Source organism: Acipenser ruthenus, chromosome 10 (assembly GCF_902713425.1).
Source record: "Acipenser ruthenus chromosome 10, fAciRut3.2 maternal haplotype, whole genome shotgun sequence".
In the NCBI taxonomy this organism is placed as follows: domain Eukaryota; kingdom Metazoa; phylum Chordata; class Actinopteri; order Acipenseriformes; family Acipenseridae; genus Acipenser; species Acipenser ruthenus.
The window spans coordinates 5,958,195-5,980,327 of NC_081198.1; the positions used below are offsets into that span (position 1 = coordinate 5,958,195).

General features: G+C 38.6%; 1 protein-coding gene across 11 annotated transcripts in view; it reads left to right on the plus strand.

The window, feature by feature from the left end:
• LOC117408471 (receptor-type tyrosine-protein phosphatase F-like) overlaps positions 1–22,133 on the plus strand; it is a 169,019-nt gene that overhangs the window by 61,536 nt on the left and 85,350 nt on the right. For all 11 annotated transcript variants that reach the window (XM_034013498.3, XM_059031591.1, XM_059031592.1 and 8 more), the window contains exons 3-4: positions 13,354–13,499; positions 13,966–14,107. In XM_034013498.3, the coding sequence (XP_033869389.1) occupies positions 13,354–13,499; positions 13,966–14,107 (288 nt within the window). The remainder of the gene's footprint in view (positions 1–13,353; positions 13,500–13,965; positions 14,108–22,133) is intronic.

The following is a 22,133-nucleotide window of genomic DNA, read 5'->3' on the forward strand; positions in this document are numbered from 1 at the left end:
ACACTCTTCTGCCATTGGTTTTTAAAGTTAGACATAATTGACAAGAGTGCAAACCGAGAGAATTTACCATTGACAAACAAGGAAACAAGGTCAGATAAAATCAGATCTTTAGAAATTGCTTTTTTTTTTTTCTTTGCCTTAACAGATTTTTGATTTATTTCATGGTTGCATGTGACCTAATGTAAAGTGCCATTTGGTTGTTGATGTATTTCTTTTAAATCTAATTATGTCTGAAACAAATCACCTTCAGTGGTGACTTTACCAATGAATTTCTTTGTCAGATTGGAGGTGGTCGTTACTTCTGATAACTGGAAAGCTCTGAAATGCTTTATTGTACAGGGTTATACAGTGATTAAAGTTGTGGAAACCCAGATTCTTAATGTACTGTTAATAAAAACATTATTTTATTCAAACAGTTAAACACTTTACAGAGTTAAAAATTGTCTCTTATAAAGCAAAATACATGTTCATGAATTAAGTACAGTGTATTTGAAAGAAAAAAAAAAGGTTTCAAGAAACTCTCCTATTGTTATCAGCTGTTTGTACCTTCTTATTGTTTCTATGACAACACTACTGCTAATGCCTTGGAGATAGTTATGTGCGTTTCTCTGTAGAAAGCCATGTGAAAAGGGAAAGTCTGCCTTTGTGAATGCTATAGTATGTGTTTACTTTGTGGGCTTTTTTGTGTTTGTTTCCTTCTTCCTTTTCTTCCCAAATAAGTTAAATGACACAAATGCTTTAAAGTCAGGTCACTTTTCACAGCTTCTGTAGCAGACCCAGTGGAAGAGGTGACAGGGGATTCTGTTTTAAGTAAACCAAGTCTAATTGAAATGGATAAAAATTGATTCTGTTAATTAAGTAACCATATCCTGGGTACCAGGCATTTAAGAGTAATGTTGTTTGTCCACAGGGGACTGGGGACAGAGTGACAGTGGAAGAATAAAAACAGGTGTTTCAGATTGGAGATGGGGCTGACAGACATGAGGGGAGGAGGAGGATGTTAAAGGTTAACGTCAACGTTAGATGACTGTTTTAATTAGAGCACTTAAGGGTGCTGCAGGCGACTTCCGCCCTGTCCTACTGGTGGCCTGAATTTCAAATTTCACTGTAAGGACAGGATCAGTGTCCTTCCTGGAGGTGAAGATGAAGATGTTACAGCACTGAAAAAAAAAATGTAATCTCTTACCCCCTTTCTCACTATTGTGCAGTTACTGTTCATTTGCATACGTGCTGAGATGTAAGATTTCTTGATGTAGCAAACGTTTTTTATTTATTTTTATTTTCCCTCTTCTCTCTCTTCCTTTCTCCATCTCGCTCAGATGATTGCCTTGCTAATTGTTTGCCTTTCTCGGAACAAACAACGCAGCATGCCCTTAATGTGGCATGGATAAATGCATAACGTGGTTGGATTTAGGGACCCAGGGTGCTGGAGCAGACTCGAGATGCTAATTGTAGAAAGCATGGCATTTGAATCGCGTCCAGGAATTGCTGGCTTTGTTTATGCAGCACGACATATTATTCCAGCAAGCGGCCATTCCCGGGAACTGCAGTTGAATATCTGCAAAACACTCATGATGTCTGAAATTGGGATTTGACACCAAGATTGCAAGGGGGAATCCGATTTCTAGTCATACGGTCTGCATTAATTGCCAAATGAATGGTAATAGTACCGAAATGCTTACAAATCACAGTTCTCAGTTTCGCAAGTCGTGATCTTGAGCAGCCTGTATGAACAGAAACTAATGGCTTAGAAGGACGAGAATCCAGTGAGATTTGCATGTGTTCTAGAGAGGCTTTGAAGGTATGTCTGCAACTTGAATTCAACATACACTGTATATATAACAAGGCATTTCGTATAGTGAATACTGAAGCTCTGCAGTGAAAACCCTTTGTTTCAAATGGACCTATTTGTTCCCTTAAAGAAAAACACTGGGGGGACCCAAAGCCTTTTTATTCTCCTTTATCTTAACATACAGACAAGAGGGAGGATTAATGGCAGTCTGTTAGTGGCTCTACCCCGAGTGCTGGTAATGGGCTTCACAATTGATTTATAGCACTAGTTCAGATTTCACCAAAAAGCACATGTGTTGCTTAATTATTCATGACAGATGGATTATCTCAGGAAATTAAGACATCAAGAAACAAGTAAAAACTCTTACTGAGCAGAGCTGTAAACAAAGAGAGAAGCAGGATATTTGCAGGGATGCTTTTTGGAAGACTTTCTCACCCATGAATATTTTATACTTTTAAAGAAAGCGAGTAGAACAGATTTCCCACAGACTGTTATCCATCTGTTGGTTGTCATGTCATTATCGGGAATATCTATTTATTTAATTAATTTGTATTTATATGCATCTGTTTATCCCAACTTTATTCTTTACTGCCCGATTTAAACGTGCTTAGTACTTTTAAGCTACATCAGCAGGGGGGGAAAAAAAAACACAACTTCTCAGCAAAATCCTTTTGAACCAGAATTAACTTTTCTTAAAGTGCCCTAACTGCAAAGCTCTTCAGGGAAGTAACACTGTCCTTCTGTCATTAACTGAGTTAGTTTTTAACAATGACAGAAATAATGACTTGGTAAACAACATCCTCTGGCAGCTGGTGGGGGTATTGTTCTGGGTTCTGGGCTTTCAGTAATCCAGCTCTATAGTTACTATACTACAACAGAGCCAGAATCAAACTATATAGGCCAAGATACAGTACTGTACTGTGTACTGTAGGTGGGTCATTTGCTGCCTTTTCAGAGTAGACTAATTCTATCCTGTGCCACCCTTTTTGTTGACTTTTGACAGTGCAGAAGGCATTATCAATGCACAATGCTGACCTCTCTTTGAAACAACCTGCAGTTTTGCTGTTAGCAAGTGCACACAGCTGTGTGTGTTTACTGCAGCTGTTACTTTAGGGTTAAGGGTTAAATAAAAACTGAAAGGGAAAATAATTCAACTAAAACCCTGCTATTGTCACTGGGGAAAAGATGGTCATAAGAGTCTAAAATGAGTTTCCTTTACATGGTTTGTTTTAGTCAGTGTTTTTGACGTATTGCAGGCGTTTTAGCTCTTAAGGCTGCCCTGTGTCACTGTGAGCGCTGGCTGCCCAAGGGAACACTTACCCTTTTCAGGGAATATTTTATCATTGAAAGCCAAAGTAGCCAAGTGCCTCTGCATTTGGGAGTCTAACTGAGTCTGGCAACCTGGTAAAATGTGGCCTTTTATAAAAAATCTGATTTATAGTACAAGCTTACTTTGACTATTGAATTGTTTATTCAGAAGATAATAGCACACCATCGTGCTTTCTGATTTTGATAGATTTTTGTATATATTTTTTTTTGTCAATTTCCCCAAACAAATACAAAATGTGAAAGGTGGGTATTGAAAGGAGCTTGCATTTTGCATTGAACTGTAGTGGTGATCATTCGTGAAGGGTGTTATAATGAAAGGAGCTTGATTTTTGCACTGAACTGTAGTTCTAAGTTCCCATTGAGGGTTTTCGTCACTTTTTAAATAGACAGTGCTTACTTTTGATTCTGGGTTAGAATAGATTTGAAGGAAGCTGATTTTATTATCACAAAATTGCAGATATTCAGTGTGCTGACACTTGTCTTAAGAGCATTTTAAATTTGTGGTTAACTAATTAACTTTTCCACTCTAATCTCTTGAAGCTTGTCCATCTATGAAATAATATATGTACTGTAATAGAAGTGCTATTTTTCACTGCTGCCTTTTTCGAAGTAGTCATTTTAACATACGTGATCATTTAAAAAATGAGGAAGTGGAAATAATTTTAAAGCAATTCAGTGAAAAATGCTGTTTGAGAAGTTCAGTAGTTTACACTATGCAATGCAGGCAGGGCCTTGAATTTATGACTGATTGGAAGGACAATGTCTCTTTGTGGTAGATGGCACACTGTGTGGCAGTGTCAGATATGTCAGCTACGACTTAGATCTGTCCTCTTCTGAGACCATAAAAATGCATTAGCAAATACCTAAACAGCATTTCTGTACTGTATCGTCTTACCGTATATTGTTGCCATGCAGGTGGTAGTAGCGACAGCTCTGTAATTGTTACAAAATAAGACCACCTGTTTTATGTGTACGTTTTAAATTACTTTGACATTCTCTGAACGGCGGTACTGTTGCTGACGTGTATAGTTTCTCTGAGAAATTGATTTATGGAGTTGTCGATATATGTTGTACTTAACTGGTACAACATCTCCAGAAGCCCTTAGCTGTCTGTATATCATAGACTGTCCCATTCTGCAGTAACAACTATATCTCTCTCAATTCAAGTCGTCATCCTGTTTTAAAAGATCACATTATTTTCCTAGCCAGTATCATGTAGTCCTGTAGTTGTCCATATGATGTAATACTTTTAATGATTTGCGCTGGTCGGAAGCCTGCTTAGGCTGTGTACATAACTGTTGTTTGATGGTAAATGACAATCCCTGAATCATCTATGAGTTGACTTAACAGAGGGTTGTAAAATATATTACAGATTAACCTGCATTGTTCAGGTCATATCCATAAATCTGCTTATTTTGTTCATTTTACAGGATTGCTGCTGGGTCCCTTCTCTGCTTACCCTAGGTGCTCTACTAAACCTTTGCTTACAACCCATGTGCGATGTGGAAAATTGCTAACCTCCTTCCAGACCTTCTGTGTTAACACTGTCTATTTCCTACACCTTAATACCCTGGAACTACTTTGCTTTGTCGTGTCTCTCTGTCTCTCACATGTGCCACACATAAGGGCATTGTTCTTTTACTTCCCATTCTCAATATATGTTTCTGCCCTGTCTGTCTATGTTACAGTTTGGGAGAATAGTCAGCTATTGTAGTTCATTTGAAATACAAGAAACATAATAGAATCCTTATGATGGTGCACATGAAAACTGCAGACTGAAGTCAACTTCCTCAAGGCCATGACGCAGAGCTTTCTTTTGTATGTGGCTCAGCTCGCTGGGTAAGTGTCCTTCTACAGTGCTTTCAGTGGTGGAATAAGCAGCAACTTGCAGTATGTTTCTGTGTGTGACAGAGGAACTGCATAGAGAATTGGTGCCATTCATTTTCTTTCATTTTTGATCAATTGCAAAAGCCACAATCATACTTGTTAAAAAGACACCACAGTTTTTGTTGAATCTATCCTCTAGGAAGACCAGTAAGTGTAGTAATATCCTACACTTAAAAGCATTTGCAAAGAAAGAAAAAGAACAAAACAACGACAATAAATCAATGTTTTGTATTCTATTTCTTTATGCAAGGCTATGTTTTTGCTTATACTGCATATAGTATGTCACCAGAATGTGCTGGAAGATATTCACAAACTTTTAAGCCTGAGCCTTTTAACTTAAATCAGACAGCAGTAGACCCATTTTATAGACATCTGTTGACCTTGCTTATTTACTGGAGTGTCTGTCTAATTGACCTTTTATGTATTGTGTTTAAAATTATATCCTCGTCCCCAAAAGCACCACAGATTTGCAGCATGGTATAAACAATGCAGTACAATTGTTTTAAAATAAAAACTACAGCTGGTAACAGAGAGGAGAGAGTAGACTGCTCTTAACATGGACAACGTTTCTTTGAAGTCTTGCACTGGCATAATGGCCTTAGTATACAGGATAGCTCAAAGGTGATGACGACAGTGATGATTAATTGTAAATACTCCTGAGCATCATGGATTTGATAGGGATTTTGTACTGTAACGTCACTTTAGAGCAGGTCTGATTTGATAGGGATTCCGTACTGTAACGTCAGTTTAGAGCAGGTCTGATTTGATAGGGATTCCGTACTGTCGCGTCAGTTTAGAGCAGGTCTGATTTGATAGGGATTCCGTACTGTCGCGTCACTTTAGAGTAGGTCTGATTTGATAGGGATTCCATACTGTAACGTCACTTTAGAGTAGGTCTGATTTGATAGGGATTCCATACTGTAACGTCACTTTAGAGCAGGTCTGATTTGATAGGGATTCCATACTGTAACGTCACTTTAGAGCAGGTCTGATTTGATAGGGATTCCATACTGTAACGTCAGTTTAGAGCAGGTCTGATTTGATAGGGATTCCATACTGTAACGTCAGTTTAGAGCAGGTCTGATTTGATAGGGATTCCATACTGTAACGTCAGTTTAGAGTAGGTCTGATTTGATAGAGATTCCATACTGTAACGTCAGTTTAGAGCAGGTCTGATTTGATAGGGATTCCATACTGTAATGTCAGTTTAGAGCAGGTCTGATTTGATAGGGATTCCATACTGTAACGTCAGTTTAGAGCAGGTCTGATTTGATAGGTATTCCATACTGTCGCTAGTCTGAGGAGCGGCTGTGATGAGAAGCAGGGAGAAGGTCACCTCCTGAAGAAACTCTTTTACTGTATCAATCCTTTTCCTGATTTTTAAGTACTGTATGGTTTTCAGATTTGCAATTTGCATCTTCAGCTGAACTGCTTTTATTTGTCAAACCTTCCCTGGTCTGTGTGTTTAAGAGATAATGGGGATGAGTTGGGACTAGTTCTCATGTATTGCCTGTCCTTGCCCTGTATTTGTCAAGGCATTCCTCTTGTAGCCTTGTCAGAACCATGCAGTCCAGCTGGATCTCTGTAATGCTTTTAATAAAATAAACATGACAAGTGAGAGGAATTCAGCATTACGAAATATAATAACAATATGGTGCTAAGAGGTCTCCAATAGAGCTGTTTTAGAGCAGCTGCATTTTTAGATTGCCAGTTATCAGTGAGTGTAGAAAATGATTTGGGTTTTGAAAGCTGCCTCAACTGTGGAAGTAGGAGTGTGATGTGATATGGAAATGCTGTGTGCAGCACACTTGAATGGATGTGGTTTGGTTATAATGGTACAGTACATGGAATTGGAAAGTCAGTTGCTCAAACCAGGCCAGTATTTTCACTCCTGTTTCATTTCTCATGAATGTAGCCGAATGCCAGTGAAGACTCTTACCGTTCAGTATTGTAGGTCTTACTGAATGTTTTCAGATTCGTTTGGATAGATTATCCATTTCAGTGGGTGGGGATGGAAATAGTTTAAGTAATCTCTTTTAACAAACTTTTTGAAATTCAAGGTTGATGCTAATGTGCACTGCATACATTTAATGATGATGTGTGATTATCTGATTAGCCTTAGTATACTGTTGGCATACTGTATCAGAGTATTAAGATAAAACCCCAGTAAGAAATGTGCTAATGAGGTGGTTTTATTTAGGTTTAATTGCATGTACAGCATGTTAATTAAGCACATTATTGTAAATGCTTTCCTAAAGAACACTCCTGATGTTGTCTGACACACGTGTATTACCTGCTGATTTAAATGTGGAAGTGAAAATGATAAGTCACTAATACACTATATTAATGTGAATAAATGGCTTCCACTCAAGGTAGTTTTATTGATCATTTGAGGCCACCCTTGTACTTAAGTGCTGGTGAAAAGTATTTAATACCCTAGAGATGGGAGATGTTTGCTTACCCCTAATCACAGCAGGTGTATGCTACAAATTGCATTTATTTAACTTGTGTTTCCTTGTTGTTGTTGTTGTTGTTGTTGTTGTTGTTATTATTGTTGTTGTTGTTGTTGTTGTTGTTGTTGTTGTTGTTGTTGTTGTAGTACATTGATAGTGCATTCTATGTAGTTTTTTCTTAATTTTTCTCCATCTGACTTTTTGAAAATACATTTCCATGCTGTTACTTGAAACAGATTAACCCTTATTTTGCATTTATCTGAGAGGACAGCATTGGGGACATTGGAACTCATGAACAGCAGGTGGCATGAACCTGGAGACGGCTATGGCCTTAAAAGCATGGGGAAAGGAAACGTTCCAGATGTTGAGCTCAGTAATACAGCTGTGCTCCATTGAATTTGTTGAATTTGGTTTACAGCTGCTGTACGGCTGTTTGTTATGTTAATCTACAGACAGTCTGGTTAATCAGATTAGAGATTTTGCTGCTATAGAAGCCTCCAACAGGCGCAGAGCTGCATGCATACTGTGTTAGAAAACTGAAAACTAATGAAGGATTCTGGTCAAAGCTATTCATGATCTTTGACTGATGCCATGGGATAATATTTTAATAGAGAAGATACCTTGACTTCTAAGGTACTGCACATGCTAATATATTTCAGGCAGTAATTAATATACTGTATTTAGGGCTTCTGATTTTCGGTTTAACCGATTTTAAAACCCGATAAAACCCCAGATTACAAAACAAAAATGGAAATCGGTGGATAGCCAATAAACACCGGAAAGCACCGGAAAAAAATGTGGGAATGGTTAATCAATTCACGTTGACTTTACCCTAATCCCATATAAAAAATAAAACCTACTACAAAAATAATAATAAATACATTTCCGAGTGCTGCTGGGCAGTGGCCCGCCTTCCTGACTTGCATCTATCATTGATTCGTTCTGAATACGTTAAACCCGCCCCAACTACTGAATGACAGTACATTCCTACATTTTCTACTGAAGACTCTGCTTGCGAGATTTAAAACGAGATCACAGTCAGGATGGAGGCTTGTTAGCGGGATTGTCAGAGGATTTAAAAACAGAATTGTGGCGAAATGTACAAAAAATGCCTACACACACAGACCCCAGAAGAATGTGCTCATGACCATAGGGATTCCATTGCGGAAGACAGCAATGGAAAGAAGGTACAACTTAAATGTGCAATACTGTCGAGTTACTATACATATTTTGACAGAAAAAAAAACGCTCACGCATTTTGAAAAGTAACCGAAAACACTAATTTCATACAGTCTATCAAAAACGAAAGCTCAGAAAAAACCGATTTACATAAAACTCGAAAATAGCTCAAAATAAGCACCGAAAAATACAATTAATAAAACCCGAAAAACAGAAGCCCCAACTATATTACAGTACAATGTAAGTCTGAATCCTTATTTTCATTCTGCATGACGTATATGGTTACAGTAAAAGTATAAGCCAACAGAACCTTACAAATAGCATTTTGCATCTCATTATTTAGCGGCAACAAATTTAGTAAATGCTAATGATCTATAATTGTTTAAATCCTGGTTTTATTGCCAATGCCTGCAGTAGATATATTGGTTTTTTGTTTTTTTTTTTACATACATAAACTGTCTAGCTGTTGGCCCTTTTGGGTACATGCAGACGGCAACTTAATTTGGAGTCATTTGGCATCAGATGACATTCAGCAGTAAAATTACAATCTTTATTCATTGGATTTTTTTATTTTATTTATTAAAACAAGTGCCTGCTGCATTCAAATGTGATGCTGTCAGAAAAGGGATTTGTAATTGCTCTGGGTGGGTTGCTTACTTAGCAGTTCAGTTGGGAATTGTACTGCTCATGAATTGCCTCCCACAAGTGTACACAAAAAGGAAGGGAGAGAGAGCTTTTAGTCGCTGTGCTCCCAGATTGTGGAATGCACTGCCACCTCATATCAGAAGTGCTATCAGTTGATGACCAAGTCAAAATTGAAAACTTACTTTTTTAGATTTAGCTTTTTTAAACTGATTTTTAAACTGTGCTTCTCATTATCTCTATACACATGAATTGTATTTCGATTTTCTTCTGTTTTGTCCTGTACAGCGATTTGACATACTTTTTGTATGAATATATATATAAATATATAAATAAAGTATTGATTGATTGACTCACCACTGATCTATAGGTTTGGAAATATCTTTAATGGGGACTTCAGTTAAGGGGGCACCAACTTTTGGAGATCTGTGTTAATGCATGATTAGTATAATCATGCAGAAGAGAAAACAAGGCTTTGAAATGTAGTTTTAGGGATGTTTGCACCTGAGGCAGGGACGTGATCCCGGGGCTGCCACTGGAGTGAATAACAGTCTGAGACATTTTCACTCTTTCTGTGGGTGTGTTTTAAAACGCAGAGTCTGTAAGCTCACAGCCAATTAGATGGACCGTATTCCTTTACTATATTTAGAGTATCAATTTGATCAATAATAAAATTCTTTATTTTCAAGCTGTATCAGATGCATACGTAGATTTTTAGTTTACAGTAATGTCTGAACCACAAAAAACCTGTCGTAATCTTCTCAACAGATGTTACAAAAAATGTCAGTTGATGGTGTCATAGTGTTAATTGTGACAGTCCTCTTAAATTTCTGTTGGGTTTATTTAGTTTCTTTAATTCAACGTTCATTTATTTTTTTAATTAGAAGAATGATAAGCATCAAAAAGAAATGCACACAAACAGAATTTTAAAACAGAATTACTGAATATCAGAAAAATTATAATAATCCCCCCTGATCTCTCAAGTCAGTCTGTCAAGCTGTCAGATGAGTGGAAATGTCTTGAAAATGTCAGCCCAGTCATTTCAGTTTCAGGTCAAGAAATAGGAAGTAGGTCTGTGTGCAGTGCTGGGTACATTTTCACACCTTGTCCTGCTTCCCCTGCTTCACAGCTGCACTGCTGTAAAGAAGCTCTGAGGATTATTCCTCTGATCGGGCTCTGGCTGTGATGTTGAGCCCTGCAGGCGGCTTCTAATCATTGTTTGTAGCTTTGAGGAGAGGTTTCATCCATTTCCCAGGAGTGCAGGGCTCTCTGGCTGTCCACCTTCGTGTGTCACACTATGCATTCCTATGGAAAGGGTCTCGAATAGCAGCTTCATAAACATGGAGACAGGGCTGTCCTAAGGCAAGGGCACATTCTGTGGCACTGATTATACTACCTATATAGACATACACCAGATATTCAACTGTTGTTACAGTAAGCTAAATGTTTGCCTAGAATGCTTATTTGTTACAGTAAATAGGACACGGTTTGATATTTTTGCCAGTAGATCTCTTCTTTTAAGATAGCTTTTTGCTGTTCAGGGTTTTTTGTTCATATGTAGTAAGGTGTGGAAGAAAATGGTTTCTATTCGGCTCCACAGGATTTCAACAATGTTAACCAGGTATGAGTTCTTTCAGTAATGGGCCAAGGTGATGACATGTGTATGCAAATTACGTTGCTCGATGTTATTCAAACCATTTGTTGAGAAATTTCTCCGGAGTAGTTTTATTATTATTATTTTTTTAATGATTGCCAACTGATTTTTTTGTTTATACTTTGAGATAAATAAATCAATGCACAAATAAAGAAATAAATAAAAGGGGTTTTACTGTAGTACTCTGTGTGATTAATCAACTTGGACAAAAAGGGGATAGTGAACGATTTGACAAGGTGAAAGTGTCAGATGTTTGCAAAACATGTTTCAGCTTGTCCTTGGTGCAAGTGTGGAAAATGTATTACCTATGAATTAGATAAAAAAAAAAAGCAACTAGAGGAACAACAGGAGGCCAAATTCCCCCCACACCCTGTTGCAGGAACCATACGGTGCACAAGTGTAGCGAGGGTTTAGGAATCGTACACGCTAACAGGTTTGGAGTATATGGAGGCTGGCAGTTTTAATTGCCTTGTGTTTTAGGGCTTAATACAGTGAAGAAATACAGTGCCAGTAAGTAGCTTGTTGACCATCAGGAAATTGCTTAAGGCTAAAAAGTCACTAGGGCCTTTAAAGGCAGCTGACTGCTAAAACATTAATGGTTGACCCAGTACCCCCCAAGGGAAAGGCAAGAGCTCAGTCACTGGGTATGGTCCTGACTTGGCTTGTAAAGAATTTGAACCTGGGTTATTCAAGGCGACTTACAGAGACAAGGGTGTGTGAGCTATGCATCAGCTGCAGAGTCACTTACAACTACATCTCACCCGAAAGACGGAGCGCAAGGAGGTTAAGTGACTTGCTCAGGGTCACACAATGAGTCAGTGGCTGAGGTGGGATTTGAACCGGGGACCTCCTGGTTACAAGCCCTTTTCTTTAACCACTGGACCACACAGCCACAGGTTGGGTCAGTAAAAGGCATGTCAATGTGAGAGAAACTTTGCCTTTAATATTACGGAGCATACTCATTAATAATATTGAATGGTCTTCATATTTACATGCAAATGTGGGAGGACCATTTATTTTCATTTGATCTGACATTTTATGATTTTATTTTATGTATGGACTAGTGTTCTACTGTAGATTAAATAGTAGACATACAGTACATGTTTTAATTAATATTTACAATTACCTTTTGTTTGCCCAGTGTACAGTAGCTGAGAATGGTGAGCATGTACTCTTTTCAGTGATATTGTTTCAAGCATGACTTCTAGATGAATAGATTCATAATTGTGTGTTTGGGTGGAGGCCATTTCTCCTGTGCCTAATGGAATAATACGTTATGTGGCTATAGACTCTCAAACCACAGTGGGGAAAAATAACTTTAATGGAGAGCTGTTTATACAATAAGAGGAATGCTAATAGCATCTATACAGTATTATTTTTTATGAAGCTGACTTATTCAAAGGTGTAACACCAAATTAACCAAACAAAAGCGGCCACTAATGCAGTTAATAATGATCCCCGGCTTGGGAGGTAAATCCCTGTGAGTCTTGCAGTCTGAGGCTATTGAATCCATGGTGCAGTGTGCTGCACTTCAGCAGCTGTGTTCACAGCAGCATTGCAAACCTCTTTTAACCCCTTGGCTGACTACAAGTGACTTCCTCCACTGCTACCAAATGTAGGCGCGGATAGCGATACAATTAGGAGGTGTTGCAAAACCACTGTGGGAAAGACCATTATCACACAGCAAAAACAAAAACATGGTAGGTGGAGGCTAAAGTGTTGATTTTATATAAACTACTCAGTGTATTATTTTGTTTCCTCAAAGATGACTTCCTTTATGAGGTTTTTAAAAACAGCAAATTTCTGCATTTTCACATAGTGTACAACACCTGACAAGTGCCACTCTTCAAAATCGGCTAGGAATGTTTGTTTTTCCCCCCTGAGCAGTATTGAAAAGTAGCACTCTGTGCTTAAGCAGGGAATTAACTTGCTGCTCATTTCCTTGACACATAATCCCATATGGTACGTTTTGTTTTGGAGATTAACCAGGATTAGGAGTTTTGTACGAAATCTCGCTTTTGTTTGTCAGTATAAGCATCACGTTTTGTTTGCACTGGGATGTTGTGCTTATTTTACTCTGTGAAGGATGCGAGCCAAAGAGGTTAAAATGCCCCCCCCCCCCCCCCCCCCCAAAGACGCACATTATGGTATTTTAAAACTAAACATCCCTCCTACTTGAGCAGCTTTAACAACTAAGCCAGTCTGTTTATTGTCATGAAACCTAATTAATTTATTCTCTAATGATTCTTTGTAGCCAGTGCCCATGTTGTAAAGCACAGACCCTGTGGTGTATGTAATAGTTAGTAGAGCTGCAGTGTAAAATAAACACCCCGATAGCTATGTTTTCTTTTAACCAAATCTAGGCGCCTGGCTGTTGTAGATATGGTTCAAATTTTTCTCTTTCCATTTTCTCCCAGGCATGCCAAGTTTTGTAAAAACCCCAGAGGACCAAATTGGGATTTCGGGAGGGGTGGCGTCTTTTGTGTGCCTGGCGACAGGGGAGCCGAAACCCAGGATCACATGGATGAAAAAGGGAAAGAAAGTGAGCTCTCAGCGCTTTGAGGTGAGAAAAGCAATGACCCTGTAGCTTCTTAGAACTTTGACTTGTCTGTGTCTCTGCTTCACTGCACTGCTTGTCTTGAGTTGCCCTTCACTAGGTAAGACACAATATGCTCTTGGCCCAAGAATGGACATTGATAATTAGCCACAATTGAGATAACAAATAGTCTGTGTGTGAAAGACAAGGGACTACAGAAAACTGGTCTTGTTTAATTACTTGGCTAATAATCTAACTTCACATACAGCTAATGGTATCTGAAATGTGATGACTAAATTCCTTCAATTTTAAAGAAGGAACAAAGTTTGTAGTACATGGATTAGAGAGAAAGTGCCTCATTACGAACAACACCATTAGGTAACATTGTCTCATATTGGGGCTTTTTATCCAATCGTGATTTGGGCTGTAATGAAGCCAGGGGTTATTTAGACTAAGTGTGTAAGGAAGACTGTTTTTAACTTTTATTTTGCAGGTGATCGAGTTTGACGACGGCTCTGGGTCTGTCCTCAGAATTCAGCCTCTTCGGACTCACAGGGACGAAGCAATCTATGAGTGCACAGCGACCAACAGCATGGGAGAGATCAACACCAGTGCCAAACTCACAGTCCTGGAAGGTAAGGGAAAGGAATTTCTGCAGCTCTGTGAACTGATGGGCTTCAGCAAAAACTCAAACTGCTTAGCATTGTTTAGTGCGTCAAGTAGCTAATGCAGTAAGGTGGAAATATTTGAGTACGCTCTTTCTAATAGTGGGGACACTGTAGTTGAGGCTTTCAGGAGTTCATCTATAAGATAGTGGTAATTTTAGATTGTGTGCACAAGGTGAAATACCAGCAAATGTGTGTATTTATTTTGTATTTTTTATTGCATAACATTAATCATTGGACTTTTAGGAAGAGGAAGAGACTGTAAGTCTGTGTATTGAGAAGTAAGCAGTGAAACTCTAATTTTACATATATTGTATTAGCCTAGAACAGATAAGTGTTAAAGTGAAGAAAAGTACTGATTATGTGTTTTCTGATTAATGAGCCTTGAGTGTCATTCTTACAGGTACAGGATTGAGCGTCAAGGCCAGCATTTCAATGCATTCTGGGTGTTAAGTTCCCATTATGCAGTCTATAATGTGGGCACGTATACAAAGTACAATATAAAAAACATTGACACACCTCAGAAAAACAACCTGTAATTGTGGCACTTACATAACTAATCATTACCTTTATGACTATGGTTAGTTAGTCATGATGAATACCATGTGACAGGAGGGGAAGAGTAATTCAGGTTTATAGCACAAGATACTATAGGGGAGGGAGAAACAAAGCAGAAAGACTGAATAGGCCAAGATGTTTTTCTGAAAGAGGGTAGCATGCCAGATAAACAAAGCTGACTGATGGGAAAGGTGGTCGTAAATGAGAAAACTGTTATTTTTAAACTCCCATGTTGCTGTAGTACCTTTCTGCCAGATGTTGAGATAAGCTGTTTATGACTGCATACAATGTAAATGTAATTTCCTAATATGATCAGATATATCACAAGAATGAAAGGGGGATCAGCTTTGAACATACACATATATGGGGGAGCAGTGGGGAGTAGTGGTTAGGGCTTTGGACTCTTGACCGGAGGGTTGTGGGTTCAATCCCAGGTGGAGGACACTGCTGTTGTACCCCTGAGCAAGGTACTTTACCTAGATTGCTCCAGTAAAAAAACCCAACTGTATAAATGGGTAATTGTATGTAAAAATAATGTGATATCTGTATAATGTGAAATAATGTATAATGTGTAACAATTGTAAGTCACCCTGGATAAGGGCGTCTGCTAAGAAATAAATAATAATAATAATAACAATATGTATATCTATACACAGACAGAGATTTTTTTAAACTACTACATGCCATAGTTTAAACGTTCATAAAAATGTACCAAAGTGCACATCCCTGGAGTTTCTTAGCCTTTGTGTTAAAATGTATATTTGATGGATGGAACGCAACATTTTGGGCATGTGTGTTTCAGGAACGTATGAACAAAAAAGCTAGCGTGACCTCTGAGACAGTTAGTTCTTTATTCCATCAAAACAGTATTTACAGTCAGGAGTGGTTTGATCCCTTAACGCTATTTATTACCTTCTCACTCAGGGTTTCAGCAGTGATATTGCTGTAGCCCATGAAGATTAATATGGCATGCAATCCAGCCTCATTCTTGTAAAGCCCTTCTCTGCATTATGTCTACATCAGTACACTATGCACATCTGTTTTTCGATACAGCCCCTTTCACTGGTTTTAAACCTACTGTATAAAGTCCATAATCTTTTCTCCTGTGTTATTGAGCTTCACTAGACAATTACACCACCTGCAGTAACTTATGGTCTATACTCAACAGTGTCAGTTATATGCTTTACATAGCTATCCTCATTCTGAAGTCTAGAGAGATTCTATCCAAATCTCTGGTTCCCCAAGGACAGTTACTCTACGAGTCTGTAGTGTATCTCAGGTCTCTCCCTGGAGTATTGTCTGTGTGTATCTACATAGTGTTCTGCACAGATAAAGGCCCTAACTGAGAGCCTCCATTTTTGCATTCTCCGCCGAGGTGAAGGATCCTCCACCTGAGCAACTCTTATTCATTGCAAGTAGCAGGTACTGTGGCAAGCACACATTACAATACTGCACATTCAAATATTAATGGAATTCACTTTTACAGCAATGCAGTTTGTCTTGGAATTCAGTAACATTGGGTCAGTGTTTCTTTTTTTGTGTTTTTGTTTTTTGGTCTGTTCTACAGCCTTTAATCTAGCTAGCGATGTTTTTCTTTTTGGCCCTGCTGGGGAGCCAGCAAACTTGATCATTACAGTAAATGACAACGAGTCATTTCAGAATCGCTGGATGCATGCAATTTCTGTTGATGTACTATTAAGCAACCACAATGCTCTCGGTGAGACAGGAGCCATTTTATACACATTATCTCAATAATCAGTTCCAAGAAGCATTGCTAAGAAACAGGCTTTGAGTCTATACAATGTCTTGATACACAATGTCTTATATGACGGGACAGCAATTATTGCTTTTTAGTATTCAGTGATATTTTGGACGTCAAACATAAGGACCTGGTCAGTTGGTTTTCCTGGTAACAGCTGTTGCTTCAATGGTTTTACAGCCTGACAGAAATAACTAAAAAGCATCACAGAGACAGTTGTACTGTATGTGGAACCATTTGAATAGATAAAAGAGAAGTCCTATAGCTGGAGGCTAATCTGGGCTGTTAAAAGGAGTGTGTGAGCCAGGCAAGTGTGGTGCAGTGTACAAATAGACAATCCAGACAGTGATACTCCCAAAAAGTTTTGTGTTTTTAATAAGTTTCAAAGGCAAAGATCCACCCCTCTACCAGCAATGGTATTGGGGGGTACATGGCGGGTTTGCAGACCCAAACAAAAATAAACTGTTCACAATAATTCCACGTTCTCAGTGCACAAAACCGTGCTCTTCAGTATTCCAGGGGTCTCGTGGTGCGCTTGTGTTGTGCCGTGAAGGAAGTGCTCAGGGGTTTGTGCTGGCTTATAAACAAAACACAACAAGTAACAAAAACAAACAGTAGCTCCGACCGTCAGTTACGTATTTCAGCGCAAGGTCGTACTCGCATAGCTGCGTCCCCTTTCTACTACCAAACGCCTCCCTGCAATCAGCCCGGCACCACTGTTTATCCAATCGCCGCCTGGCCCGAAGCTGATAGCATGGGAACCGTTTCTCATATGTGCAGCTACGCACTTCCTCCAAGATGGCCCGACTTCCTGTTTCTGCCCACCGTCAAGTCGACCCATCTGTGGGAAAGTGTACTACCAACCTTCCTCAGCACCCTTTCTGGTCGGGAGGGAGATTTGCAGCTCAGATTCTTTCTCTGTCTATGACAAGTGTGAAGTGCAGCATGGCAGTTGGTGACCTGCAGCACTTAGTCCTTGGACCCATTTACATGTGGCTGAGGACGAATCTGGGATTCACCATTTCAAATTCAAGGATATTAAACAAGTGTTATGTGTGAGGGTTGAGAATGAGGTTGCAGTGTTACCTGATTCTTAGAGCAGATTGTTTGGAGACAGTGTGTCCTTGTGAGGATTGGAACCTTTTGATGCCATTGTACCAGAGGTCCCTGTGGCTTATTTTTACATTAGCTTCCATTGTTCTGTAAATTATTTACTAGCACATCTTATAATAAAAGTTCCAGTCTGTGAATGCTGTCACTTTGTAGCCATAGCTTTGCAAAGACAAGTTTATGCCCAATTAAGGCATTCTCTGTTTGTTTGCCTCCTTTGTTTTGACCATTCCTATCATTATGTCTTCAGTTTTATATTTCTAGAAGGACTCCCATAGTTTTATTTAATAGATTTTGATTTCTGATTTGTTTCGTCTTCTCTAACTTCATTTATTTTGTGCTGATAGTGGCCACTGTGTGTCCCTGTTCTCTGAGAAGACGCAGCAAAGCTGACTGACTGAGCTATTCTGCAATGAATAATAGAAGCACAATTCTTTTCTCGGCTGGGTAACACATAAACTGCAGCAGAGCAGCTAGGTTCCTTATGTTTTATTTTTAATCAAAAAATCTGATTTGCAAAAGGTCAGTGTGCTTGTGGAATAAATAGAAATGCATTCTCCCGCAAAGGCTTATTTTCTTTCTGTGACTGCAGATAAGCTGAATATTATTTATGATTCGTATCTGGTATTTTCTGTCCTTTTCAATTACTTCCCTGAACCACAGATCTCTCATACACTTAGATCCACAGAATCTTAGTCACACACACTTGCACACATATGAGTGTCTAATATGAGAATAGAAAGCAATAATTCATCGACATTTCCCAGGAAACCTTCGCCATTGTTTAGTGGTACTGAGTGTCAGAAAACAAATAAACTTGTTAGAGACTTAAACACATTTATTGTGGAAGGAAATACATTGTTATTACACTGGCATGCACAGGTATATTCTAATACTGTAATCTGCTGGAATTGAATCAGTAGGTCTATCGATACTAACCCCATGAATGTTCCAGGGCTAATATATATGATGGGACAGCAGTTACACACGTAAATTAGTCTATGTCCTAAAACATATTGCACTGTTTTATTCTGTTTCAGTTCAAACTAGTTTTTGTTTCAGTTTTGGATCCCATTCAGTCAGTAGGGTTTTCGTATAGGTGCGTCGTCACTGTGAAGAAAGGGCTCTAACTGACATTCTCCTTGACAGATCGCCCTTAGAATTATTTGCACACACTTGGTGTGGATGGAAAATAAATAGTTCTAAATCTGCCAGGTTTCTCTGTGCTGATTTCCCTGCACTGGCCATTGATCCCATGAGTTTTATTTCTCATACCATCTGCTGACCGAGTCCCAGTTCTAGTACTTGCTCAGTTTGAAACAGTGTATATTATAAACATTTGACAGCTACAAACAGCGTCTGCGGTGATCAGCCTCTCATAAGGACTTGGGCAATATGGCCGGGTTGTAAATGCTCATCTAACACTGAACTGGCACCAGTTTGGGGGAAAAAAAAAAGCATTTGCTGCCTCTCATGTTTAATTGATGTCTAGTTAGATTTAGCCAAAGCAAAGTTAAAGATGGATTTATTCATTGGGATTAGCAGGGTGAGGCATTACTTGGCTGGAGGACCATTATCCCTACCTTTTTACAGATGCTTACACTGTAACATGTACCAAGTAGAATGTATTGTGCCAAAGGGGAACAATTATCATTTGCAGTTGTTGACTTGAATGCACTATAGCAGGCTCCTGGCGACTGTGTTCCAGTATTTGGATGCAGTATGCTGCACCATGTGTTGAAGGGAAGTACAATTTTTTTTTTTTTTTTTTATCTAGTAATTCATACCTCAAAGTCTCCAACACGCTCAATATTTTGGCCTGTTTAGAAACCAGTCCCATTAACCAGACAGCAGATGTGGTTGCAGCAGTACTGTTCACAGGAGCCTTTCCTCTCAGCTTGGCTAATTACTTTGCTGTTAGGTAATTGCACTCGGATGCTAATTATTAAAGCGATCCTCGGGTTAGAATACTGATGGAAAAGGAGATAGACTGTGATTGGTGTCACCTTTACCAAGGCACTGTTTGGTACTACTGTAGCAATACATTCTATTTGAGCTGGAATGGAGAGAGAGGTGGAGATGGGGGGATTGTGAAACTGCCAGTAATAAACGACTACTGCATTTTTAAATGTGAATGATTAGTATCACTTAGCGGTTCCTGTCCACTAATTTAAGGAGATAAATGCCAGTAAATTGAGTAAAACATTCGACTTGAGCAAAAGCTGCAGTGAGTTAACTGTTGTATTACTGCTACTATTCCTACTACTAGATTCTTACAATAAGGTTTGCCAATTCACTTTGACGCAACAGACAGTGTCTGATTTGTCACAGAATTGGCCTCTCCTTGGAAATTGAAAAAATTGACTCCACAGTGGGCGGCTAGGGAGAGGAACAAAAAAAATAAATGAATCATGGATTACTGAGATCTTCCTGGGAAAGCACAGGTATGGCAGGCAAGCCAAGGCATGCAGAGCCACCAGTGTGTGTTGAAATTTTAAACAGGTTTCCATGTTAATTCTGAGATGGTCATAACATCAACATTACAATGAAGCGTGACCGGTTCTGCTTGAGCACACAGCAAACCACAACTGACTTATTCATATGCAGAAGGGGGCCTGCTGGTTTGCACGGAAACTGCATGGAAACTTTCTTTACCCGTGAATGATTCAAGACATTAGTTGTAATGAGGCAACTTCGGGCAAATTTGTGTAAATATTCTGTATCGGATTATACTGATGAACTGGCTTTCATCAATTAAGATGGCGACCCAGCATTTTAAACACTCAATATTGTGTGACACTGAAGATAACAAAAGATTAGGATTGTCATTCACTATGCAGTTTTAAGTAGCTTTTATGTTGCAAGTTTAGGGAGGTGTTTTGAGGTGGTGGAGTCTGATGAAGGGAAATGGGGACCTGTGAAAAGTGAGGGGCTGATGGCAGTGGAAACATAAAAAGCCTCCTGCATGACTAGAGCTGTGTTTCATCAGACTGCCTACTGTAGCCCTGATCCGGAGTGGGTGCTATCTGCTGGTACTAGAGAACATTAAAGTCTGTTCTCTAATTCAAACTAAGCCTATTTTTCTTTAATTAAGCACGAGCAGTGCCAATGTAAGAAATGCTTTGGAGGCCACTTCTCATCCTCTTAGTTCAGTCTCCATATCCATTCTAGCTTTGCTTGGAGTTAGATATGGAAGTGGGGGATGAGGGGAGGCAATTTCTCTTATTGCTGCTTACAAAACCAAAATAACCAAAGAATAATAATATAATGCTGTTTGATCATTCCTCAAATGTTAGGCTTGTGTGAACATTTATCACACAGACTCTTGGCAGACTGTTGTGCTATTTGACACAATTAAAAATACAAGATATTACTTTAGCACAGTATGTTTCTGTATAACTCAGACACATCCCTTAATCATTACCTTACCTACCTGTGCATGTGCCAGCTAATACTTTTCATGCATCTTCTGTTTTTGCCAAAGGATGATTTAAAAAATAAATAAAATTATTAATAAAACAATAAAAAAATCAGTTTTTTACTTTAACAAACCACTCATATCGCAACAAAAGTAAACTAGTTCTGTTATGGATTTTGTTGAAAAGTTCCACTCATCCCCTGTATTTAAATGTTTGTAACATGTTAATTTTAGTTCTGTCATACATCCAAGCTTCTGTACCTTTGTGTAATAAACTACATTGAAGTACAACTGAAATCTATCAAATATGTTATTGAGTGTGACTCATTTTGAGTGGAAGAAATACAATTGACCCAGTTTTATTTATTTATTTTTATTTATTTATTTAGTTTTTTTTAATTCCACAATAGGATGTTACTGCAAAGCTAAAAGCATTTGAAAATGTAGCAAGCAATTTCATTATGATGAATCCTAAATTGCGGAAAAATCATAAAGGCATAAGTGAATGGAAGCCTGGTAAAAATCATTATAAATACCTTGAAGCATTATCCAACATGTCATGCAACAATACATGCCACATGCATATGGTCAGTAACATGTCAGCTATAGGCAGGTTTCATTATTTTTTTGATGGGAGGCTGCAGGTAAAAAGTGTGGAGACTCTGTTGATATAAAAGTTGTTAATTGCTGCTAGTTTAAGTGTGAGCAGCTGTTGAATGCGCCTTTGTCATTTACAGCAGCCTGATGTAGGTAAGGCTAGAGATTGAAACGGAAGATGAATTACTTACCACTTCTGAGAGGTTTGGGGAAGTATAAAAATTATTTATTTCTTAGCAGACGCCCTTATCCAGGGCGACTTACAATTGTTACAAGATATCGCATTATTTTTACATACAATTATTATTATTTTTTTTTTTTTTGCACATTATTTTTACATACAATTACTCATTTATACAGTTTGGTTTTTATTGGAGCAATCTAGGTAAAGTACCTTGCTCAAGGGTACAGCAGCAATGTCCCCCACCTGAGATTGAACCCACGACCCTCTGGTCAAGAGTCCAGAGCCCTAACCACTACTCCACACTGCTGCCCTACAATAAAAATACAGTCTTCTGCATCTGTTTAGATTGTTCTTGCTTCTGTTTTTTTGC